The 24,728-nt window shown below is 44.0% G+C and overlaps 1 protein-coding gene across 2 annotated transcripts in view; it reads right to left on the minus strand.

Annotated features, from left to right (window-relative positions):
• Positions 1-23,936, minus strand: part of ACSL4 (acyl-CoA synthetase long chain family member 4) — a 37,130-nt gene extending 13,194 nt beyond the window's left edge. Inside the window, exons 1-4 of one of the 2 annotated variants that reach the window (XM_071569283.1) lie at positions 23,838-23,936; positions 4,292-4,338; positions 1,150-1,389; positions 676-853 (exon numbers count right to left, since the gene is read on the minus strand). In XM_071569283.1, the coding sequence (XP_071425384.1) occupies positions 676-853; positions 1,150-1,377 (406 nt within the window). In that variant the 5' untranslated portion in view covers positions 1,378-1,389; positions 4,292-4,338; positions 23,838-23,936. Of the gene's footprint in view, positions 1-675; positions 854-1,149; positions 1,665-4,291; positions 4,339-23,837 lie in introns of both variants that reach the window. The other variant, XM_071569282.1, reaches the window with a different exon arrangement.
• Positions 23,937-24,728: the final 792 nt, after the last annotated feature.

The following is a 24,728-nucleotide window of genomic DNA, read 5'->3' on the forward strand; positions in this document are numbered from 1 at the left end:
GCAAGCGGGAACACAAGGCAGCAAAGCAAACAAGCTGTGTGTGACAGTGTGCTGTGGCCAGGCTGGGCATGAGAGTGCACAGTAACCTCTGCACCTCACCAGGTCTCCATGAATTAAGTCCCATTAGAGATTTGTGACAGCTTAAATTAAAAAAAAATAAAAAAGAAGAAGAAATAAACGAGAAAAATCACACCTACTGGTAATGGACTTGAGCAGCTTACAAATGTCACCAAAACACTCACAGACTATCATATGATTTTGCTTACCATTGTTCTCTCTTCTAATAACCATTTCATGTTTTGGATGTGTAAGTCAGGATACAGTAAAAAAATACTATAAAAACACCCCACATTTTGGGGGGAGAAATGCAACTATTGACATCTTCCGAGTATTCTATAAAAACCCTGAAGAGTAACTGTACTGTTCTGTAATTCTAACATCTTGAACATTACTACAATGTAATTGTAAAAAACAGTCTCATAATTACGAGCAATTTAATTTTAGGGATTTCCACAACACTAGACTGAAAACTTTTAAGAACCAGACCATCAGCAGAGGAAGTTTGTGAAATTCTTACACCTTCAATGACAAGACTGACAGAGTCGAAATACTTTAAAGCCAAACCAGTGCTGAGAAATGACTCTAAAATACATTAGAAGCGAGTTGAGCACTCACGAGGGAAGTTGTACTTGAAGCAGGTTAGAGCCACAATCATCCATTCTGCTCGTGTCTCACAGAATATGACAACAGTACTCCTTGGGGTTAGTCCCAGGGCAGTCAGTCCACTCCCCAGCCGAGTCATTTTCTCATTTACTTCTTCATAGGATAACCATCTGTAAGTTCCTAAAATTAACTGAAGCGGAAAAACAATTAATTTTGATGAAAAGAAGCTGCTGGTACAGCTCTACCAGCTGATGTGAGTTGGTGCACAACAGACTAAGAGGATACACTGCTATTCATTAAGGAAACCTGTTTTCATTTCTCTTGAGGTAGAATATAGTGCATCCTGTATTCTGTTATTCTGTAACTACCATGGATGGTTTGTAAGACATGACTGATGAAGAGCTCTAAGGACACAAGCATTGTTGAGGCAAGATGCAAAGCAGCTCAAAACCAAACCAGAATTAGGTACAAAACTGTAAGCTTTACCTTTTTGAACACTTTTCCATGTGGTTGCATTTCATTTTCTTCACTCAGCACTTCTCTGGTTCCAAGACAGTCCTTCTTGCCAAACTTTGCCAAAGCATGGTCAAACAGCTTGTCCAGCGTGTCTGCTCCAGGGATGTTTATGTGTGCCAGTGAGTCCAGGTGGGTGACAGAGCGGTAGGGACTTCCAGGCTTGTCCGAGATGGGTTTGGCTTTTAACCGTTTGGCCATAGCCTTTCTCTTCTTGGCATTGGTAAGAAAATACCAGGGAATAAATACGAGCATACTGTACACGGAGATCAACAAGTACACAGGCAGCAGGAGGATGGCACACACGTCTAGCCTAAGTTTCATTGTGGGGGTTTGAAAAAGAAACTTCCTTAAGGAGATCTGAAGCAGCAAGAGCAAAGCAGCAGCGCAGAGGGGCAGAGGAGAGGCAGCAGCACGTGAAGGGAGGGAGTTCTGAGGCACAGCAGCTGCCAAGAGTTTAGTAACCTTTGTGAGCCAACAGTGGGTGCCTGCGGGCGGAGACCAGTGCCAAGCAGAGAGCAGGAAAAAAAAAGAAAAATAATTGAATTAGTAATATTATAGTCAGTTAGTTAGTTTTAGTCCTTCTAAGAGTTCACTTCAAAAGCATCAAACCAGAGCAGGCTGCAGTAGGCAATGTAAGGGGCCTGTGCCCTGCACACACAGCACTGCACTGCTCCAGGCACGGAGGGTGGCCAATCTTTTCCACACGTGTTTCTTGCAGCCACAAACCTTTACTTATGACAGACTTTTCCCCACTGTCTCTGAATAGTTCAGGGATGTTGAGGTTAATTCTGTCCTTCACATCAAAATATTGTGATTAAGCTACTTGAGTAATGCCACAAATGCGTAATTATGGGAAAAGTCAATGCTTGTTTTTCCCTAAATATTTGTACTACAGAGAAAAGATACAGTAGATTGCTTTACTGCTTTTCAAAATACTCTATCACCTTACATTCATGTATTGAAATGTACCTTCATAGAGTCCTTAGAAGTCTACATGTTGTAATCTAAAAACTATATAATATTCCAAAACTGCTTTATTAACTGTGCCCCAGCAACTGCCTTCCTAGTATCTTACTTTTCAGTGATGAATGTCAGTCTTGGAAAGGGATTACACAGATTTGCTTTTCCAGCTCCAAAAACTACTTTAATATGTCCATTTCAAGCTCCAGGTATGGAAAATGGAATTACATTTGACCAATTTAATTGAATTTTAAAAAGCCACCACAATTTGGTAAGATTTTGTCTGTATGCCAGAAATGTTTCCTCATTAAGGAGAACTGGACCTGAATAAAGACTGAAGGGCAGTGAGAGAAAAACAGAAGCATCACAGCAAGCCAGTCCTGGCCAGAGCACTGGCCTGTCCCTGGTTTGCACTGGCATGTGAAGAGATGGAGGTTGCCACCCTCACCTGGCTGACACACAGACATGGCCTGCCAACACCTCACCCTCACCTGGCTGGCACAATAGACATGGCCTGCCAACACACCACCCTCACCTGGCTGGCACAATAGACATGGCCTGCCAACACACCACCCTCACCTGGCTGGCACAGAGACATGGGCTGCGAACACCTCACCCTCACCTGGCTGGCACAATAGACATGGCCTGCCAACACCTCACCCTCACCTGGCTGGCACAATAGACATGGCCTGCTAACATGTCACCCTCACGTGGCTGGCACACAGACACGGCCTGCCAACACCTCACCCTCACCTGGCTGGCACAGAGACATGGCCTGCTAACATGTCACCCTCACGTGTCTGGCACACAGACATGGCCTGCCAACATGTCACCCACGCTGCCACAGCGGGGGAATAAAGGCAGAGGTGCCCTGACCAAAGGGCAGAGTCTCACACATGCAGGGCAGACAGACATGTTGACACTCACCACAAACCCCAGGCTGTCATGGGCACAGTCTGGTAAACAGAATGGAAACTCTCAGGGCTCCATTAAGAATTAAAAGAACGTGGGCACACCTCAAAATACACTCTTATTAATATATTTGCCACCCTGAGGTGATGAGGGAGGCTACAATTAACATTTCAGCTTAAACAAGACAACTGCTACTAACAGCATTAACAGAAATCTGTTAATAGGTTGTTGGGGTTTTTAGTAGGAATCCAAATATAGGCACTTGTGTTGTAGCCAATATCAACAGCATTTAATGTTATGTGAGATGGAGAGATCTGCAGATACTTAACATGATCACCACATCCACTTTTGTAATTACATACACAGAATAAAATGACTATTGAATTATGGTATAATAAATTAAACTAAGCTAAGCTAAACTAAGCTCAGACTTGTTCACAAAAAAGTATTCTGCATATTTCTTTTTATTAAAAAAACGAATGCTACATTCTTTTCAAAACATGTACATGCTTATTCCTGACCAGCCTCATCACCATCAGCCTCAGCAGAAGAGACATCATTCCATTTCCCTAAGCTCCAGTTCTCCAAAACGAAGGGTTGTTAGTTTATGTTACAAATCTTGTTTAGTATTTTCATTCCAGCTAATTTAGTGCTCCAAACAAAGCACTTGAGCCTGTACTGCAAAGAGAATCCAGCCAAGGCACTGACACAGTAAGGAAATGTCAGTGCATGCCCATGGTTAGACATAACACTACATACTGACATAAGGAGAACTCTCACTGCTCCTCACCTCCCAACAAAAAGCACATGGCCAGGCACAGTGACCTGGATAAAAACAGAATTGTTTGACGACTGCAAACTATTTAACATAATGAGACAGTGCCACAGCCTTCCCTTGGGCTGAGTGGGAGCTTGGTCAGAAATTGTCCTACTGGTGAAAAACTACTGGGTAATAACCAAGAACTGGGTAATTCAGGAAGAGAGAAGAGGAAGGTTGTGTTTCTTTCATTATGGAATGTCAAGGTGATTTGAAATACTTTTGGAAGTGTTTATAAAAAACAGAAAACTTTATTAATTTGTACATATTTGTAATAATTTAAAACAAAATCACATTTCTCTCCTGCCAAAAGTTGTAATTCTCAATAGACATGAGCTGGAAAAACTCAGTGAGTCCCAAAAAGACAACCTTGGCTTTTTCCTTTGGAAACCTGTAAAACCTCACACACATAGCAGTACTTACAAGGGATCTGACAGGGATGGCTGAGGTTTCTTCAGTGTCAACAAGATCTATATTAAAACAGGAAAAAAAGGATGTGTTAGAGGTAGGGACTTTTCTTGCCTTGCAGAAAGGAGGAATCTTTAAAATTTCCAAACACAACCCATACAAAAGGAGAGCAATTGTATTATTAGATAAGATTAAGCTTCCAAGCTACATAGTACAGACAGAGACCAGGCTACCCAAAAAGGAGTGGAGTTTTTATGGGACACCACCTCCCTCCCCTCCACCCCTCAAGTTTAAACACATTGTGAATAAAGTTATGAACAGAAGCTTAATGTAATTTAATTAAATTAAGAGAAATACAGGTAAGAAAGAGACTTTCATATTCCATGTGGTCCATTCTTCTTTTTCAAGGCAGAAACAACAAGACCTTTCTCATTCTTGATAGATGAACATCAGCAGAAACATGAACTCAGGCCTGCCCACAGCACACACTCAAGAGACTCGTAAGGAACATGAAGTAGATTTTGGGTGTTGAGGCAAGAGGAGAGTTCCCAGAACAGAAGCTCTGGTTACACAGACAGCAAGGCCTCCCTTCTCCCTGACCAGGGCAATGAGAAAGGGCTGTGTGTGTGACTGCAGAGAGGCCTCCAAAGGCTGCTGCATCTTCATGATCATCCTCTTGGACCTCTGGCTTTACCACACAGAAAGCTTTTACTGATATTTAATCCAGTTGTATTTTAGTAGCTTCCTCCATAAGTCTAAGATTTCAATCAATCAGTTCCTACAGACTGAAACTTAGTTAAATGTCTCTTGCAAAATTCTCCTACAAACATCTTCTCTCGAAAGAGGAAATAAATTACGAGGTGCTAGAATGTTTTTAGTGTTACTGTATAAGATTTTGATCCATTACAGGATAACACCAAACTCATGCTAAATAAATATTTATCGTATTTTAAATACAATGCATAACAGTCTGACATACTCAACCTGCAGAAGTACCTCCAAACCAATTTTGCTTGGTTAGAAGCCAAACTTAGCTATTCAAATGACACCTTATGCCTTCAATCTCTTATTTAATTAGACTTCAGGAGAAAAGATGAGATGCAATGTGCATGTCAATGCACCATCAGGGACACCTTCAAGGCATGACAACTGCATATCACTAACATATAACAGTTATGCTCTCAGTAAACCCTCATTCTTTACAAATAAATTTAGTCCTTGTGAAAAATGTCACAGTATCAAAACAGAGCTGTTATTTAATACTAGAATATTTAGAATATGTAGTGTTTTCTACAAAGTTCATTATTTCTCTTAACTGTTGGCCATAACCAGCCTATTTAGGTGCTTATCCAGCTATTTTGGAAAGAGCAGAGCTTCCAGTTCTCGATGCAGGAGATGCACGTTCCCAGCAAGAGCCATCAGTGTGCATCAGGCATGGCTACAAGAAAAAAACAAACCAAACAAAAGGAGATGTAGTTTCTCTCCCAGCTAGCTGGATTTTCAGTATCTCCAAAGGATTTTCCTCAGGTGAAGAAGCTTCTGGCAATTTTGAAACGGTCCAGAGTTCCTTTAACATTTGCAATGACGTGTTCAGTGTTCACACTGCAAAGCTCTCTCATGAGGTAAGATTTTCCTTACGGCTGTTACATGCTGGGTGTTTACAAAACTTGTGTAGTCCAGGCTGCCTCCTGACTGACTCTGTGTTATGGACTCCCACAGATGGAGGGGATGTTCTCTGAGTACAATCTTTGACATCCTCAGTGAGGAGCTCCAGATTCAGGTAACGTGTAACACTCTATTCCTGTCCTGTAGCCAGGGCCACAGAACACAGCACAGCACAGGCTCCAGGACACAAGAGACATTCCTCTTCCTAATTTAACTAAGAAACAACCGGTGGTGTTTTGTTTGGGTTTTTTTATTACAAAAAATAGCCTTTAAATAGTCACAAAAGCTTATGGGACTAAGTAAGAGCAAAAGTGTGCATAGGGAACAGGGTTTATGCCTCTGAGAGTGACTGTTCACAGAGGAAGAAATGCCCCAATCTCTGCATTTGACTCCTCAGACAGAGCAGACTCACCTACCCAGCATTTGAACACACTACTAGAATTTTTAAGTGTAACTCAAAACCTAAAGAAGTACCTGTTGCTAAAAATTTTATGCTATGCAGTTTAATTTTAATAAGGCACCAAATTATTATCTTCACTAGGAAAGATTTTTGTTAGCCCAAGTCCAAAACACTGTAAAGTTTTAATACTGAAAGTGTATGAACAACGGTGTTTACTGTCCTTCCTCTTGCCAGGGATTCAACTTACTGTGTAACAGTTTGATTAGAAGAAAACACACCTTCTTTTTCTGTCTATTTCCAACACTGTGTTAGAAGAGTCATCCAGTAACAAAGATGACCTTGGACAGGAAAAGGGCAGTGTTCCAGTTAGTGAAGATAACTGGAATCTGCAAAGCAGGTTGGTTTTAGTTTAAAAACACCACCAGGGGAAGTCTGAGCTCCTGCAAGCTTCAAACGGAGACACAGTTCTGGCTGCAGCAGAAATACTCAGGGTTGGCTCCATTCAGGAAGTTCTGAAATCTTCCAAAACAACCCAGGAAGAATAACTTACAACTGTTTCTGGAAATTCTCTGGCATTCAGGCACATCTAAACATTTTGGAAATCCCAGTGAGCATTCAGAATTTGTAAGTGGAAAAGTGGTTTTACACAGTAAAAAAAAGTTTGAGTTGACCTGAATAAGTACATGAGTTATTAGTTGGTCAGTTTTGGGAAGGGAATTTAACCAGTATCCAGTCATCCTGAACTTGTTCCAGTACTAGGACTGAAAGAGGTTGGGATTTCAAACAGAAATTACACTGAGAAATCCCACATTGCCAGGAAGATGCAGCACATTCTTGCACAGCACACAAATGAGTGCACACTGCCTGCAAGTTTTGATTTTCCAGATTTACACCTGGCACACTCAGGAATGACCCAACATTTCTACAGCTCAGAAGACTCTGATGAAAAAGCAGTAAGAGAAGTATCTTTTGGCTACTTACAATTCAATTCAGGTTAGAAAGACTGAAAGGAAAAAAAGTAAAGGAAGTGATTCAGGTTTTACGTAATGTTGGTGGGTTTACGAAAACAAACTTCATCAGTATTAATGCAAGTTACTCATGGTAGAAAAAGGGTTCATGAGGTCCAATTTTTCTTACTTTCTCACAGACAGATTTCTGCAAATTTTCCTCTTGACCATGTGGTACATCACTAAGGGCAGTGAAAACTCCAGAGACACCCTACCCAAGTTTCAGAGGTACTAATGTGCTCTGGCAGCACAACAGCAGCTCAAAGCCTGAGAGTCTGAGAGCTCCCCATCTGCCTGCCCACTGTAAACACTGGCCCAAAAACAGGGAGAGGGGAAATCCATTTGTAGTGGATTCTGATGCAAGCTGATGCTCTCTGATTAAATATATACATTTTACTTGAAATAGCAAAACCACAAGGACACAAAAAGACAAGCAGCATGACCAAGGACAAATTTTAGAGGCCGTGTGGCCATGAAGTCTGCAGTAAAAGCTCTGTGAACAATCAAGTAAGAACTGATAATGTTCCCATCCGTACACACAGTGGACAGACAAGAGAGTTCTATGTTCAGCTGTTTTGCAGTGGAAAGGCTGTGACTGAACGTGGCTCTGACAATCCAACTAGTGAGATTTAAGTTATCATCATCTTCTAATTTCTGATTCTTTCTCTGGAGCTTTGCAAAAGATACAGTAGTGGCCTCTCCTAAGATTGCTGAATTATCCAGTGCAGAAGGTAAGATCAGTTTAAGACCTAAAAATACAAAGCCCTTTTGGCCACATCTCCCATCAGGGTTTCCCTGCCTGCAGCACCGTCCTTGAGAAACCTGATCCCGGCACAAATAATCTCCTGGTGCAGACAAGTTATACTAAAACCAGTTCCAGACATTACAAAGGCTTGTCCCTTTCTTCCCCCCCATGCAAAACACACCTCCACTGAGCACACACTAGGTGAGTTGAAACTTTTGGAAAACATTATCTTATTTTAGACGACTTCAGATAAACTTCAAAGACTGTTATTGCCCCTGTTGTTCAGGACTCCATTACAACAGATCTCTGCACTCATCTATACTGCATCAGTTTGAAAGTACACAGTGCAGATAATTCCCCTCCTTATATTTAAGTATTACAAAGGAAACAGGTTAAATAAAAAAAAAAGTAATTAAAAAGAGTCCTGAGCATCCAGACTATTCTGTCTGGGTCTGCATTGTGGACTGTTGGTGCAGTTTGTGCATATTATCCAACTACAAAACAGCATTTAAACATCTTTTTTATAACCAGATTATGTTTAAAATTTTCATTTTTAAGGGTGATGCTAATTTGAAAATGTGATTGAAGATACCTATTACAGGGCAAGAAAAAGACAGTCCAGCATTTTTGTGGTCAAGCATTGACTTGAACCTGGGTTGCTTCCCAGGAGCTATTTTATTAACAGAAAAGTTAAGAGCTCAGTTTCCCCTGCATTTTCAAGGCACAATAAAGGTAAATAATTGACATACAGTGTTTTATGGTCTTCAAATAAATACAGTCTTCAGTATTCCCGTTTCTGCAATATTTCTGGATGTGTGAGGAGGGTATTGGAGATACAAGTTACATTCATACTTTCAAACTAATGTTTTGCTTCTAATTGCCAAGTGCTTCCCTGGGCCTGCTGACATTCATTTTGATGTGCTTTCAGATCCTGTCAGCATTGGGAACATGTGCATTGGCAACAGATTGTTTAAGAATTAGGGTGCTCATCTCCCCTCTCTTATGCTTATGCAAATCATATCAACAACAGCCTTTGACAACGTAAGGAAATAAGGACATCAGGTGCTCTTTGTTTTGCAAATGAAGATGGAGGAAATAATCTCCCTGGGTAAATGTTTTTCAAACTATATCCAGAGACAATATATTTCTGTTTATGCCAGTGGGGTACAGCTGCCCCACTGATTCCTGGGTGCATTCAAGCTCAGCCTCTGATCAAGTCACAGCACAAGGGCTGGACAAATGCTGGTGCTATTTCTTCACTCAACAAGCCAAAAGCCTCATTAATGACATTACCCTTGCTGCACAGATTAAATATTAACACTTATTTCCTGGCCCTGAATGTGGAGTGTTACCAATCACCTGTGCAGCACAACGTAGGAGGAATTCCATGTTCTCTTGTGGTGACGCATTAGAAAGATGTCAAATTAAAATGGCATTTCCAATATAAAACAAAATAGTAACATGAATCTGTTACTACGTAAGAACAACAGTCAGGAGAAAGTAAACACTGAACCACTCTTTTTTTCAATAGGATTTAGGAAACGGCTCAAAAACATGAACACAGAGCCAGTCACCAAGAGCCACTTCCTTTATTTATAAACCTCCTGAAATCTTGCAGCATCGCTCTGCATTAACCTTTCTGTGAAAGGAGCAATTCAAACAGTCAAATGTTAAAGTGCATGAGCTCGGGAGCTGTCTGGCAGGGGAGGGGGCAGTGTAATGGATCATCCTCACCCTCCTCAGTGCCCCACTGCGAGCCCCCAGCACGAGCACTGGCCCCTGTGCCGGCACTGGGCACAGCAGAGCAGCCTCTGCTCTCACTGCAGCCTCCCTGTCCTGTCCTGCTCTCTGAATGTCTCATCAACATCGACTGTTGTGCAACTGAGCAGACTGAAGCTCTAAATACCATTCCCTGTTCCTTCAGAGAACCTGACTGGCTCTTCATCTTTCAGCTCTTGACAGGAAATTCTGCCCCCAATTTTACAGAATCATAGAATGGATTGGGTTGGAAAAGACCTCCAAGATCATCAAGACCAACCCTTGGTCCAGCTCCAGTCCCTTTACCAGATCATGGCACTCAGTGCCACGGCCAATCTCAGTTTAAAAACCTCCACAGACGGGGAATCCACCCCCTCTCTGGGCAATCCATTCCAATGCCTGAGCACTTTCTCTGGAAAGGTTTTTTTTTAATATCCAACTTAACTTTCCCCCGGCAGAGCTTGAGCCCATCGTGCCCCCTTGTCCTATTGCTGAGTGCCTGGGAGAAGAGACCAACCCCCACCTGGCCAGAACTTCCCTTCAGGTAGTTCTAGACAGTGCTGAGGTCACCTCTGAGCCTCCTCTTCTCCAGGCTAAACACCCCCAGCTCCCTCAGCCTCTCCCCACAGCACTTGTGCTCCAGTCCCTTCTCCAGCCTTGTTGCTCTTCTCTGGACCATTATTGCTTTTCAGAAACTCCATCCTATCTCACCCTTGGCATTAGGTTGCTTTGTTCTCAGACATGGGTCATAATTTTGGTAGTGAAATTAATTACACACTTAAAAAAGGAAGTGGGACAGTAAATGTTGTTCCTTGTGTACTGCATTAGCAGACTTGAGTATCAAAAAGTGTATTGGGGGCTGGGAGAGATTTTTCTAAGGTTTTTATGAGTTTTCCAAAATTCTTTGGGGACAGTCAACATGAGGAACACCAGACCTGGGAAATACACTTTCCCTTTTCTCTTAGGAGGTCACACTCAAATGAAAGTTCATCTGTTTTTTGATGACTAAGCAAAAAAGGAAAAAAATTAAGCTCTCTTATTTGCAATTTGGAGATTCTCTCCGTGCAGATGTTCTGATTCACAGATGATTGGGTGTGCACTTAAAAAATACAAGTTTAAGGAAACTGTTCCCACACATGGTCATTTGAGATGGTGGCTCCTGAGATTTCAAGCATGAGTCAACTCTATTTTTCATTTCCATTGTGTAATAAACCACTTTGAGGGTCAGTAAACATCAGGAGCACGGGGAGCAAATCCTTTGCGCAATCACAGTATCCTCCAGAGCAAAAGTGATGAGTTTTGTATCTTTAAGGAACAGAATTTTACTACAGTCTTAATCCAAGACTTCAGCAGTCTGTTCCTTGGTTTGTGTTGAACTTACCCCATCCCTTCCCAGCTAAACATACCCAGATTTTTTGATATCAATCCCCTCTGGATCCACACGTGGAACTCCCGGGTAGTAACTTATCTAAGACAGGAATTCATATTGCAACTTTTTGGTGACTTGACTTTTAACTTTCTGTGAGTGAACTTGCTTGCTGCTACTTTCACATGCTTTATGACAGACTGAGATATCTTTAGGGGAAGTTATTTGGCATTTTCAACCAGGAAAGACAATCTTACTACATCATAACAGTTCTTTGATTTTATCTGCACTTCAAAGAGGAAGTGCAGGGACCAAACAAATGTCACTGCATTTTCTCCTGTTAAGACAAAGTGAACATTCAAGTTTTTAGATTTAACAGCTCTAAACACTGTTTGATTCAACAGTAGTCTGGACATAAACATTCATACTAAGACAGCAGATCAAGGTAGAAACCAGCACAATTCTTCAAGAAGTTTAACAAAAAATATGGAGAAAAAACTACCTCTGAGACAATTTTAACCAGCAAGGTTTTGAACTTTACCACCCCCCAATGCACAGGAAGGCAAATTTACTGCACTTCTCAATTACAGACACAAGTGTTTGTTTAAGGTGTGCAGTTTCAGAGGCAGAAGCAGTTGATGCTCTTATTCCAAAATGTCCAAGTAGCTTTTGCAAAGCAGCAGAGAACAAACCTGCAGAGATCACCCTCCTGCCCACACAATCACCATCACACCTGTGTCCGTGTCCTGCCCCTCAGCCAAACACACCAGCAGGGACAGCTGGGCACCAGCACAGCCCCAGAGCTCCCTGCAAGGCATGTGTTACAATCCTGATGGCCCAAAACAGACTGAAGGGGCTGGAAGGAATCACTTATATTTACATAACCAGATCACTTTCAGTATGATTAAAGCAGAGCAGCAACTGTAGAAGAAACTGTGCAGCACTAGACTAAACAGACAGTGAAGTGTTCCCAGACTTTAATTTTGAAGGGAGTTTGGAGAGGAAACATGCTGCTGACCATTCTTTCAACTTATTTTTAGGAACTTTTTGTTCTGAAAAAGGAACAGAAAAGTCCTTAGTATGACACTTTGTATCACAAGAATTTTTGGTTAATAATAAAAAAAAAATTAGTTTATTAACAAATGCAGTGTTACTCAAAATGCTGTCAGAAAATGTTTCTAATTCAAACTTAAAAATGCATTCCACTTCAAATTGTCAGTATTTGGACTGAGCATTCCAGTGATGGGAGGAGGAAGTTCCCTGTTGGAAGGATTGAGTAAGGGTTATTAGAGTTCCCCCTCCCCAGTGATTGTCAATCTTACTGCTCACTGGCACACCCAAAAAACAAGCCACTTTGCCTTGAACAGAACTGCAATTCAAGTATTTCTAAGTAAGTAGATCAGTAAACTAGTGAAAAATCTAAAAAAGAATTAAATAGTGAAAATTCTAGGCACTATTAAGTTATGAATGTAACTAAACAGAACACTCAACCCAAACTTTTCCTGCTTGGTAGTAAGAGCTTTGTCAGATGCTGGTTGTCAGTGTCATTTGTACAACTGCACAACAGTCCTTGTCCCTGGCAAACCTGGCACAGGCTGTTGAGGTGCTGTGCTTCAGGTCATGGGATACCACTAGAAACTTGTTATGTTACCATTTACAATTTTCACCTAAATTCTATGTTCAGAGTGCCTTCAGGTGTTTGATATCACGTGCTGCCAAACACTGTGCCTGACAAAGAGCTTTAAAATGTATTTATAGAATCATAGAATTGGTTGAGTTGGAAAAGACCTCCGAGATCATCAAGTCCGACCCTTGGTCCAACTCCAGTCCCTTTACCAGATCATGGCACTCAGTGCCACGGCCAACCTCAGTTGAAAAACATCCAGGGATGGGGAATCCACCCCCTCTCTGGGCAGCCCATTCCAATGCCTGAGCACTCTTCTCTGCAAAGAATTTTTTTCAGATCTCCAACTTCAATTTCCCCTGGCAGAGCTTGAGCCCATCGTGCCCCCTTGTCCTATTGCTGAGTGCCTGGGAGAAGAGACCAACCCCCACCTGGCTGGAACTTCCCTTCAGGTAGTTCTAGACAGTGATGAGGTCACCTCTGAGCCTCCTCTTCTCCAGGCTAAACACCCCCAGCTACCTCAGCCTCTCCCCACAGCACTTGTGCTCCAGTCCCTTCTCCAGCCTCGTTGCTCTTCTCTGGCCCCGCTCCAGGCCCTCAATCTCTTTCCTGAACTGAGGGGCCCAGAACTGAACACAACACTCAAGGTGTGGCCTCCCCAAGGCAGAGTACAGGGGAAGGGTCACTGCCCTGGGCCTGCTGGCCACGCTATTTTTGATACAGGAGCTGCTTTTAACAGCCTCAAGCTTAAAGCTTTGCCAACCCAGTATCCAAAGCTTACCTTTCTGAAGGATCAATCTACGTAGAGCTATCCAAGTTACAAAAATATAAAAATATTTCTTGTTGTCAAGTAAATAAAGAGGTAATGTTATAAACTAAGAGGTAATATTAACAAATTTATTAAACCATTTGTTCTGCCTGAGGAACACCAATGAATTACCTTAGACACAGAAACTTTATCCCTGTGGCCTTGCAGGGAACAGAACACCCCCCCTTTACCGTTGCCAGTGTTTGGGCACAGACCAGGAATCAGAAAGGCAGAACAGCTGCTGTGGCAACATGATCTGGACAGAGGCTTATGCTTATTTCTGACCATTCTGTGTATATGATTATTATTCATTAAACCACCTTAGGGTATTCAAATGACCTACACTCAGCTCAAGATTGGGACAAGCTTTGAGCTTCAGTTGTCAGACAGAACCTCCCAGGCTCTTCATCACACTCTTCCTCAGCCAAGCCCCTGGAGCCACAAGGCTCCCTGCACAGGTGATGTGAAGGACATTCAGGAATAACAGACCACCCAGATGGAGAACTGACAATCTCACAATGGCAAGAAGCAGAACTCACACAACCAGGATGCTCTCCATAGTTCTCTAAGGCATAACCTTGCTCTGATCCCTGCTCCAGCTCCCACATTCTCAGCCTGCCTTTTGTTCAAGCACAACAAACTTAGTTTGACTTTCCAGTTGTTCCTCTTCCCTGTGGCCATACATTTCATAACGAAAGCACTTTTGACCAAGTTGTTCAAATAGAGGAGCTCATAAAAACACAAAAAGTATCTCCATGCTTATGAAATAAACAGATAATCCATTTTCATAATGAAAATTAAACACATCTATCAAACAAAGGCACAAAACCAAGGCTATCAAGCTCAGTATTAAATTACCCTGTGCAAATACACAGTATGAATCAGCAGCACATAGAGCTGTCTTCATGGAAAGTAATGTGCAAGATGACAAAGTAATGAGCTATTATGGGCACACACAAAGTACTCCATCCTTCCTACTGCTACATCTGGTGCAAAAAGACAACACACACCAGAAACCAGGATCTCTTCTTTCTTTTTCGTTTTTCCTCACTTTGATGATGCTTGTTATTACCACCATCTGCAGAATTACTGGCTCAACTCTTCTTCATAACATTCAAAGCTACAGAAAATATGTTGTAAAACTACACTTTATATAGTATTGCAATTCTTCTGGTCTATGGGTTTTCACTGGGCAAGAAGACCAAACAAGAAGTGCCATACTAGGAACAGAGAAAAGAGGCTGGAGAGGTCAGTGCTCAGTTGAAGCAGTTTTTAAGATACAACACAACTTCAGCAAATTAATTTGTTGAATTGACACAAACGAGACTCCAAAGCAGAAGGAGCCTCTGCTGGTTCTCTGTCTGAGCCTTCATTTAGGGTCATGGCAGCTGCCTCTGTCCAGACCTGGCCTGTGCTGATGACACGTGGGCTGCACTTTGGCTGTTCCCTTGGCCTCGCAGCCTCCATGGATTTGTTGCTGCCTCAGCCTTTGCAAGCTCAGAGTGTCCATGGAAGTGTAATAGGGAAACAAGCCTCCAGAGGCCATAGCATGGTAACTGACCTACTTTTATCTTTAGTGAAAGCAAAAAACCCAAACAAAAAACCACTCCCAAACCAAACAAACAAAAAATAAAAAGAACAACAAACCAACCAAGCAACCCAAACCCCTCCAAAAAACACCCAAACAAAACCCACCACCCAATACCCCATTGCCAACCACTTATTAAAATTTTACTGCAGATTAATTTTATACATTCCAAAACACTTCAAAAGGCATATTTATTATTGGTGAAAGTCAGGAGTTAGTAATCTTTCTGATCCCAAGTGTGGCACAGCAGACAGCAGCTGGCTGCCAAGTTGTCAGCTTAAGCTGTGAAACGAATGCCCTCATTCATAAACTTTTGGGTATTGCTGTGAGCCAACAGTCAGCATGCCATGATAAGCAGCTTCCAGCTCCTCATACTTAACCAGCACATTTGAAGTAGTGACATTCCATAGGCTGCTCAACAACTCTGCTTCCAAGACAAAACTTTAATGAGAATGACTCACTGTGTATTCTACTTACCGTGTACTTCAGGTAAACTGAACTTAATATGATCTTTTCAAGAAGTACTGCATGGTAGGCTGCTGGTAAGGAAATAACAAAGCACCCAATGGATTGCCTGGCAAGGTGAAGGGTTTCCATAAATCTCACCAGTTACATCCATTTCCTTGCGCTTTTTTCCCCCCAGCATGATACTTTCATGTAATCTTACCCAGCTTCCTTCAGCCCTGTACACTCCACAGGACACTGATGTCAGCACAGTGTGCCCAGGTGGCCAAGAAGGCCAATGGGATCCTGGCCTGGATCAAAAATTGTGTGGCCAGCAGGCCCAGGGCAGTGACCCTTCCCCTGTACTCTGCCTTGGGGAGGCCACACCTTGAGTGTTGTGTTCAGTTCTGGGCCCCTCAGTTCAGGAAAGAGATTGAGGGGCTAGAGCGAGTCCAGAGAAGAGCAACGAGGCTGGAGAAGGGACTGGAGCACAAGTGCTGTGGGGAGAGGCTGAGGGAGCTGGGGGTGTTTAGCCTGGGGAAGAGGAGGCTCAGAGGTGACCTCAGCACTGTCTAGAACTACCTGAAGGGAAGTTCTGGCCAGGTGGGGGTTGGTCTCTTCTCCCAGGCACTCAGCAATAGGACAAGGGGGCACGATGGGCTCAAGCTCTGCCAGGGGAAATTGAAGTTGGAGATCTGAAATAAATTCTTTGCAGAGAGTAATCAGACATTGGAATGGCCTGCCCAGAGAGGGGGTGGATTCACCATCCCTGGAGGTTTTTAAACTGAGATTGGCCGTGGCACTGAGTGCCATGATCTGGTAAAGGGACTGGAGTTGGACCAAGGGTTGGACTTGATGATCTGGGAGGTCTTTTCCAACCCAATCAATTCTATGATTCACTCGTTTAAATATGCAAGATTCACTCTGCTCTGTGTGCCACCTGCCATGAACATGTGCAATAAAATCGAGAACTGACCACTGCAGAGTTGGATCAAACACTCTGCAGTACCTGCCTAACAGGACAGTCAGTGCTCTCTGTATTCACCGAGTGTCAGGAACTGACAGGACTCATTATTTGCAGTCTAATGTTTCTCCAAACACATCTTAGTGTACTTTTTGGTTTAAGTTGTACAGGTGGCTCCTAGAGCACCGAAACACACATAATAAATAAGTTACTGTTTTGTAAATTTTAAAATCTCCAGTCAAACTCATAGCCAGATAAGCAATCACTACATGAACACAAAAATTTATTTATTTTGAGAAAGTTCTTATTTTAGCAAACACTGTGGTGTATGAAGCTGTATGCAGAATCAGCAACTTGGCTGCTCAGTCTCCAGAAACACAGCACACCTTTGGGTTTCTCTCAAAAGAGCAGCGAGAGGTTGGCATTATTTCAGGCTCATCAGTACATTCTATCCTAAGCTAGGAAGTACAGCTCTTATGTTACAGCAGAGCACTTAATATAAAAATATTCCACAAAGACAGGGATCAACAGGTGTGTCCATGGGATGCTGTGGAGAGTACAGATGATGGAATGAAGAACACCAGGCTCTCCCCAAGGCCTGCAGCAGCTCGTGGTGGGACCTGCCTATGCGGGGCAGAGTCAGCCCCTGCAAAGCCTTTGGGCTCCACAGCAAGACGAGGGCATGTTGGGAAATAATCACAGGAAAAGCTATCAGATACATCAGCATGGCAATGTTTGTGTCTGTGAAAGCCTCTGTGCAACTAAGGGATAGTAAGAAAAATTCACTTGCACCAGCAGCCTGTTAAAGCAAACCCAACATAAGTGCTGAGGCTGTTCTTACCGTGGGACATAAAGACTTTTGACAGCTGTGAAAGAAGCACCTCAGGGCACACGTGTGCTCTGCAGAAATCATTTATTTGCTTTATATTTGTTTTCCAAGAGACTGAACTGAGAAATACAAAACAAACATGCTTATAATGACTGACATGGAACAGGATTTCTCTTTGTGGCATCACATACTTAACATTATATTTATTCAGTTCCTCTCTATGCTAATATTTTTGTTCTTCTGTAAGCATAATTTCTGCAACCAAAGCCCTTACAAAGGCCTAAGGGTCCCTTCCCAAGGAGGGCAGTTACACAGCTGTTTTGTGGGCTGCTCTCCATTCCTGGCAATGAGCAGTGCAGGGGGGTGTGAGGGATGTATCAGTTACAGCAGTGCCAAGGGCTCAGCGGGCAGAGGCTGAAAATACGACTGTTTGGGGATGGTGGGAAATACACCATGAGATAAACAGCAGCACGTGAGTGCTGGACGTTTGTCTTGAGTGGTGCTGTTTAAAGGTCAGAAGTGTCAGCCTGGAAATGAAGGTGTTCGAGCTCTCAGCCCCCAGTAACCCAACCCCAGAGCTGTCACACCACACACACTGCAGTGGGCACTGTGACACTGCCAGACTCCAGCCTCGCACCCACAGCGCTCTCCGGAGTCCCGTGTTTTCCATGGAAACACAGCACTCAGGAAGAATCTTTGCTAAAGGAACTATTACACCACTCAAGTTACTTCTCTAAAGTTGCACAGAAAACACACAAAAGCAGCTTTATGAACTGGATAGCAAACTGCTGAAACTGAGTCAGCACACGCAGAGAGGAAACCTCAGTGAAGGTGTGTGCAGGATGCAGCTCTCACAGCTTACCATGTGCAGAACGGTGGTTTAGGAAAAAAAATAACCTTCCTTTCATGTTACTGCAGTCTACTGCTTTGTCTCCTAGAACGTGTCACATTTATTAAGTGTAATTTAAATTTAAAATGCCACAGTTAGGTGAAGCACATTGCTAAGTGGAACAAGGACCAGAGTCCATTGTACTGGCAATACTTGCACTGTAAAATGGGTTGCACTATATTGTAAGATAGCTTTAAAAAACAAACAAAACCCAGGTCTGATGTACAGATCTAACAAGTAATTTGCAAATCATAACCATTAGGTAGATGTTAAGAAAACTTGTACATGTTGGCCATGCTTTTACTACAGCAAAAGGGTAGGCTAAATGTGTCATTAACAGGTAACTTTAAAAATATTCATTTATTGTAAGTTTATTAAATAATTTTTAAAAAGAAATTCTGCATCTCTGTACCTGTCTTGGTATTGCTCACTTACAATCTTATTTTCTCCAGTAAGGAGTTAAAACAGAACACTACTTCAATGTTAATAAAAAGATAATTTAAACATCTCTTTAATTAGTACAATTGTAAGAGAACAAGTACTGGGATGTAATGTGCTATTTTAAGCCTGTCCTTGTTAACTTGTTTCTAATTTCACAGGCTTTCAAGCATACCTAGATTTTTTAAAAATTGATATATACATTATTATTCTAACTGCCATTATACACCTATGCTATAAAACATCCCTAATTATCAGTGTCTGGAAATAGGGGTATTTCCCCTGCACACTGAGAGTGATGAGCAAAACTCATGAGATGAGCTGCGTCATCATCACACAGTTTAAAGTAAAACAGATGTGCACACAGGTATTCTGTGCTGGGCTTTGACACTTCACAGCTGCCATTGCCAGACCAGTGAATTTATAGTAAGAACTTTAAAAGAAATATAATATTGTCTAATAGGCAAGTTGCAAGCATGCTTTTTAAAAAAGATGCTCTCCTGATGAAGCAGTAACATGCTACAGGGAATCCAGTCACATCAATACACACTGAAGGAAATCCTCGTTCATTAGTTTGGTCCTCACTGAACAACAGTGTTATTCAAGTACTTCGGATTTAAAGTGATAACCCAGAATCCACCTTGGATCACTTTAAATCCGAGACTCTTAAATCTGTGATAATTGGTGGATTACTTTATCTCTACCTTGGAGATAAAGATATCTCACCTTGAAGGCCAGTGACCTCCCAGATGTACAATATCCATTGATTTGGTAATAACTGTACTAAAAAGCTTATGCAAAAATGTAAATAAATAAATAAAAAATCAATATTTAGGATTCCTTAAAACCACTCTACTGAGGTGCAAAGTACTCTGTGATTTCAGTGGTAAGTCCATGTGTTTAGTTCTATCTGAAGCAAAGAAAAAGGGAAACAATTCCTGACATCCTTCACATTACACAGCTGTTGATCCAAAAGCAAAGCAAATAAAACACACACTGACTTTTTGAAGCGGCAGCTCCAACCTCACTCCCATCCTAAGCAACTCGCATACACAAACTTTAAAAATCATCCATTACACAAACTCACAATCTGGCAACATGCTGGCTAAAGGAAAACTCTTCCCACCCCTCCCAGTTCCATGCCCACAATCACCTTTCCTGGCTGCTTCTGCTTCTCCACTTCCCAGGACTGCCTGTGCTATTTATTTCCTCACTGAAAAATGGCTCAACGTGCCTCTGAGTTTTCTGCTATATTTGGGATATAACTAACTGCTATATTTGGGATATAAATACCTCTCCAGCCAATCTTAACAACACCCCTCACACCCATATTGAACACACCTATCGAACTGCTGCAGAATCATAGAAAGTTAAGGGGTTGGCACAGACCTTAAACATTATCTAGTCCCAGCCCCTTGCCATGGGCAGGAAACCAGGCTGGCTCAAAGCCTTATCCAGCCTGGCACTGAACACTGCCAGGGCTGGGGCATCCACAGCCTCCCTGGGCAACCTGTTGCAGTGTCTCAGCACCCTTAAAGTGAAGCAGAGGATGAAGCTGAAGGCAGCCCCCAGCTCAGCTCTGACTCAGGAGCTACTCCAGGCCATGGAAGCACAGCTGAGCAGCAGAACAACAACCCCAACAGCAGAGAGGCTTCCTATCTAGGGCAACAACAACAGCAGGAGGAATTTCCACCCCCACCATTCATTCCTAACCTCTGTATCATGTGCTTGGTCAGGTAAATAATGTTATGCACATCTGGCACAGGATCAAAGCTCTATCTTGGTTATAAGTGCACTTTATATGAAGTATTAAGGTAGGAACTGATAGCCCTGAGAAGAAGTGGGGCAGGGAAAGCAGACCTGCAGTTTATTTCATTTCTGTCCAACTGGTTTTGTTGATCTCAATGCAGATCCCACCAGGTACTTTCTGCAGAGAGAGAAGCTGAAGCCATGGCTACCAGGCAGCTCTGGCCACTGGCCAAGTCTTTTTCCATACAGCATCTCTCAGTTCATGTGCACATAACACACGTGAAAACAACTCCCAGCTCCAGCATATCCAGGACTGAGCCAAGGACCTCCCACCCACCACTGGGACCACAAACAGAAGTCTGAGAAAGGGCCTTGGCTCTGTCAGGCTCCACAGCCACCCCAGATCATTACAGAAACCTGTCACACCACTCCCAGCCTGTGTTTTACTTTCAGTGCAATACGAGATACTCTCAGTGAGTGCCCACAGAAGGAATAACCAGTGCTGCATTCACCTTCTGTTTGTATGTGATGGCTGCAGAATTCAACATTTTGAAGAAACACACAGTTTGTAGGAGCATCAGAAGATTATGGGCAATCCTAATTTCCCTGACCCCCAACCAAAATAACAAGGAAGCAAAAGCAACAGCAAAGTACTAATCATTCCTATCCACTGTAAAACACAGCTGTACCAGCAAAGAAATACTTTCTTAAGCTTTGCCTTCTGTACAGCTAAGTCTATTCCAAATGGAAACATGAACCTCAGTTACAGGGAGGAGAAGAGGCGACTTTGGAACAAAGATTAGCACCAGTCCCTTTGCAGCTGGTCTAGAACAGAGGAAAATTAAACAGTGTGGCCAGCTCCTGAGATATGCCTTCCACGAAACAGGTGGGAGACATTGCACCATCTCAGCAGCATTCCAAACTATGAGCAAACAGAACAACACTGTAAATGTTGTTTCTCAGGAAATTGTCTTCCTCCTTCCATGCAACTTCCTTCTCTCCTGCTTAGTTGAGTATACAATGATTTGCCTTAATGATTAACTCAAATTCTTTTTTTAGCTTAAGTAATGCCTAATTCAGAAGAGCTTTCTTATAAACACGCCCTCATTAATTTGTCAAATTAACTACCTAACTCTATTTATCATTAACTTCATGTTTATTTGGCTCAGGCTACTGTTCAGTATTTACTTTGAATATGAACTTCATTCAAAACTGTGCAATATCTATTTTACTAGATATGTATCTAGCAGGTACCTTGGCAGGTATCTGTGTCCAATGCCTTGCCTTAGTGGTTGGCTCAGAGTGGTTTCTCTAGTTTTATGAAAGGACTGAAGTGTAATCCTGACGATAGGAGGTGTCATCTGCTGAACTCTGCTAATTATGCCACAAATTTATAGCTGCTGCTGTTGGATTATTCAACCAGCAGACTTGCAGTGCGTGTGCCAGAGTGTTAAAGGTAATGCTTGAGTAAAGTTTGCATGAGATGCAAACACCCAAATAGTGAGGACCTCGTGAAACCCCCACCACAACGGGGTTCCTGGGGGCACATTGTCTGCTTCAGGGTTATACAGTTCTGTATTTTAAGACAACAATGAAGGGGAATTGGTAAATACAAAGAAATGAGAGTTATGTTAAAAATGCATTAAATATTTTCTAAAATAACTTTTATGTGGAAATATTTAAGGCTTCTGTAGAACTGTATTGAAATACAAACTTTGTATCCATGCACAAGGAGCAGAAGAAAAAAAAACATGAAACCAACTATCTTTTCAGAAACTGGAGCTTTGCTAACTGTCTTTTAGTTGAGACAACAGATTGGTTTGGAGATGTATTTGTTCAAAATGTAAGGTTTTCACATATTCGTGAAAAAAAATCTATGGCTTTAATCATTGCAGTTAGTCTGAGATGCCAAATTGCAAAGAATCAAAATGTAGAACTTAAAGAAAAAATGTTTTATGTTTTATGGCCCATCTGTAGCTTTATTTGCTAATTTTTGCCCTTGAAATTGGCAAGGCCACAATTGCAGGTTTGTCTACAACAGTTGATGACAAAGCATGTCATATTCTTATTTTTGTGCTGCAACAGTCCAAGATGAAAAGAGCAATGAAGAGAGGACAGACATTATCCTTACTCTCACAATCTTCTCTTACCACAATCAGGGACTACAGCAGTCTATTCACTTTATACAAAACAACCCTTAATTGACACCAAATTTCTCTGTAACCTCCAATTATATTTATTGAGCATCCTCACTGAACTATTTTATACTATAACTCCTTTTTTCCTAACATAATTGATTCATATTTCATTTTTGATTGCCCAAAAGTGATATGCTATTTGTTATCCTATGAAGCTGAAATGATTCCATTAAGGGACTGGGCAAACAGCAGCACCAGATCAGCAGAGGTCAGGGGAGCCAGGCACTCGCTTCCCAAATATGCTTGGGAGTGGATGTTCTGGAACACCGAAAAGCAGAATTTATCACAGACACACTCCGCCAGTTTCTCGCCCTCCCCGAACAGGTGCTCAGTGACGTGCTCAGAGAAGCAGGCGCTGAGCGGAGCCATCGCCTCTCCTGATCAGCATCAGCCCATCCATCGCCCGAGCCCAGCCCCTCCTCTGCATCCCGCCGGGGCTCGGGGGGGCCCGGCAGCGGCTCCGGCACCGCGGGGGGACCGGGGAGCGGCGGCAGCGACCGGGGATGGAGAGAGAGCCGCGGGAGGGGATGGAGAGAGAGCCGCGGGAGGGGATGGAGAGAGAGCCGCGGGAGGGGATGGAGAGAGAGCCGCGGGAGGGGATGGAGAGAGAGCCGCGGGAGGGGATGGAGAGAGAGCCGCGGGAGGGGATGGAGAGAGAGCCGCGGGAGGGGATGGAGAGAGAGCCGCGGGAGGGGATGGAGAGAGAGCCGCGGGAGGGGATGGAGAGAGAGCCAGGGCTGCGCTGGAGCGGGCAGCGGGCGCTCCGTCCCGGGGTCACCCCAGGCCGCCGGCTCGACCCCGCTGGCGCTTCCAGGCGGCCTTTGGGCGCCAATGCCGTGTCCGGGGCAGCTCCTGCCCGCCCGCAACAGGGCGCCGATCTCCAGGGCCGCATCCTCCCGGCCCCCGGCAGGGCCCGGCCCCCGCGCACCCCCGTTGCCCCTCGGCTGTCCCCGCTGCCCCCCGGGCTGTCCCCGCTGCCTCCGCCCCGCCGGGAGCCCCCGCGGGCCCGCCCGGGCAGCGCCAGCCCAGATGCTGCCCCGGGGCAGCGCCGGAGCTGCCCTGCTCTGCCCCGTCCCGTCCCGCACTCACCGCGCCCGGTCCCGGCGCTGCCGGCGCAGATCGCGGCGGTCCCAGTCGGCGGTCCCCGCTGCTAAAATGGCTGAGGTCGCGGGGGAGGAGCGAGCCCCGCTCGCCGCCGCCGGTGCCGCCCAATCCTCCTCCCGCCGCCGACACCGCCGTGACGCGCCGGGGAAGGGGCGGGCGCGGCCGGGGGGTACGTCGGGCAGGCTCTGCCCGGCGCTCGGGCCCAGTTGAGGCTGCCCGGGGGCTGCAGGAGGGAGGGTGTAACGGACACCGGGCCCGGCTCGGCCCCTGCCCGGATGAGCTCCCGGGCCAGCCGCGCTCCGAGCCGCCCCTGCCCACCCCCGAGCCCTGCGCGCCCCGGCAGCGCCGGCCACGAGCAGCACGGCCGCGAGCGGGTCTTCGGGGCTGAACGGGCAGCCCAGAGGTTTCTGTCCCAGTTCTGCCTCCTGACAAACCGGGGACCACCAGGCCGAGCCCCACAGGCCCCGTTGGTGGTTGCTTAGAACACAAGGAAGGGGGTTCAGCAGCAGCCCTGAAGAGATCGACTGGGATTACTCAGTGCAGTTCAAAAAGCCAGAGGCTACAAATATCCCCATGATTCATCCAAGAGTTTGCCAGATGGTTTTACATGTTTTGGAGTCTGAGGCTTCTTCAGAATAGAACTGGCACGAAATAACTTGCTTTTGACAACACCACTTGTTAATAACGTGTAAAGGAAGAGGAAACATCCCATGCTCCATCTATGCCAAGCAAAGTCCAGCACCATCCTCCCCCATCCCATATGGGCTGGGACAGAGTGTGAAAAAACAAAATTAGCAAACAAGCCATTGCTATAATTGGTCACAAAAGACAACACCTTTCAGGAGGCTAAAATGTTCTGGCAGTAAGTGCACATGC

The sequence above is a fragment of the Pithys albifrons genome, chromosome 14 (assembly GCF_047495875.1).
Source record: "Pithys albifrons albifrons isolate INPA30051 chromosome 14, PitAlb_v1, whole genome shotgun sequence".
Taxonomy (NCBI): domain Eukaryota; kingdom Metazoa; phylum Chordata; class Aves; order Passeriformes; family Thamnophilidae; genus Pithys; species Pithys albifrons.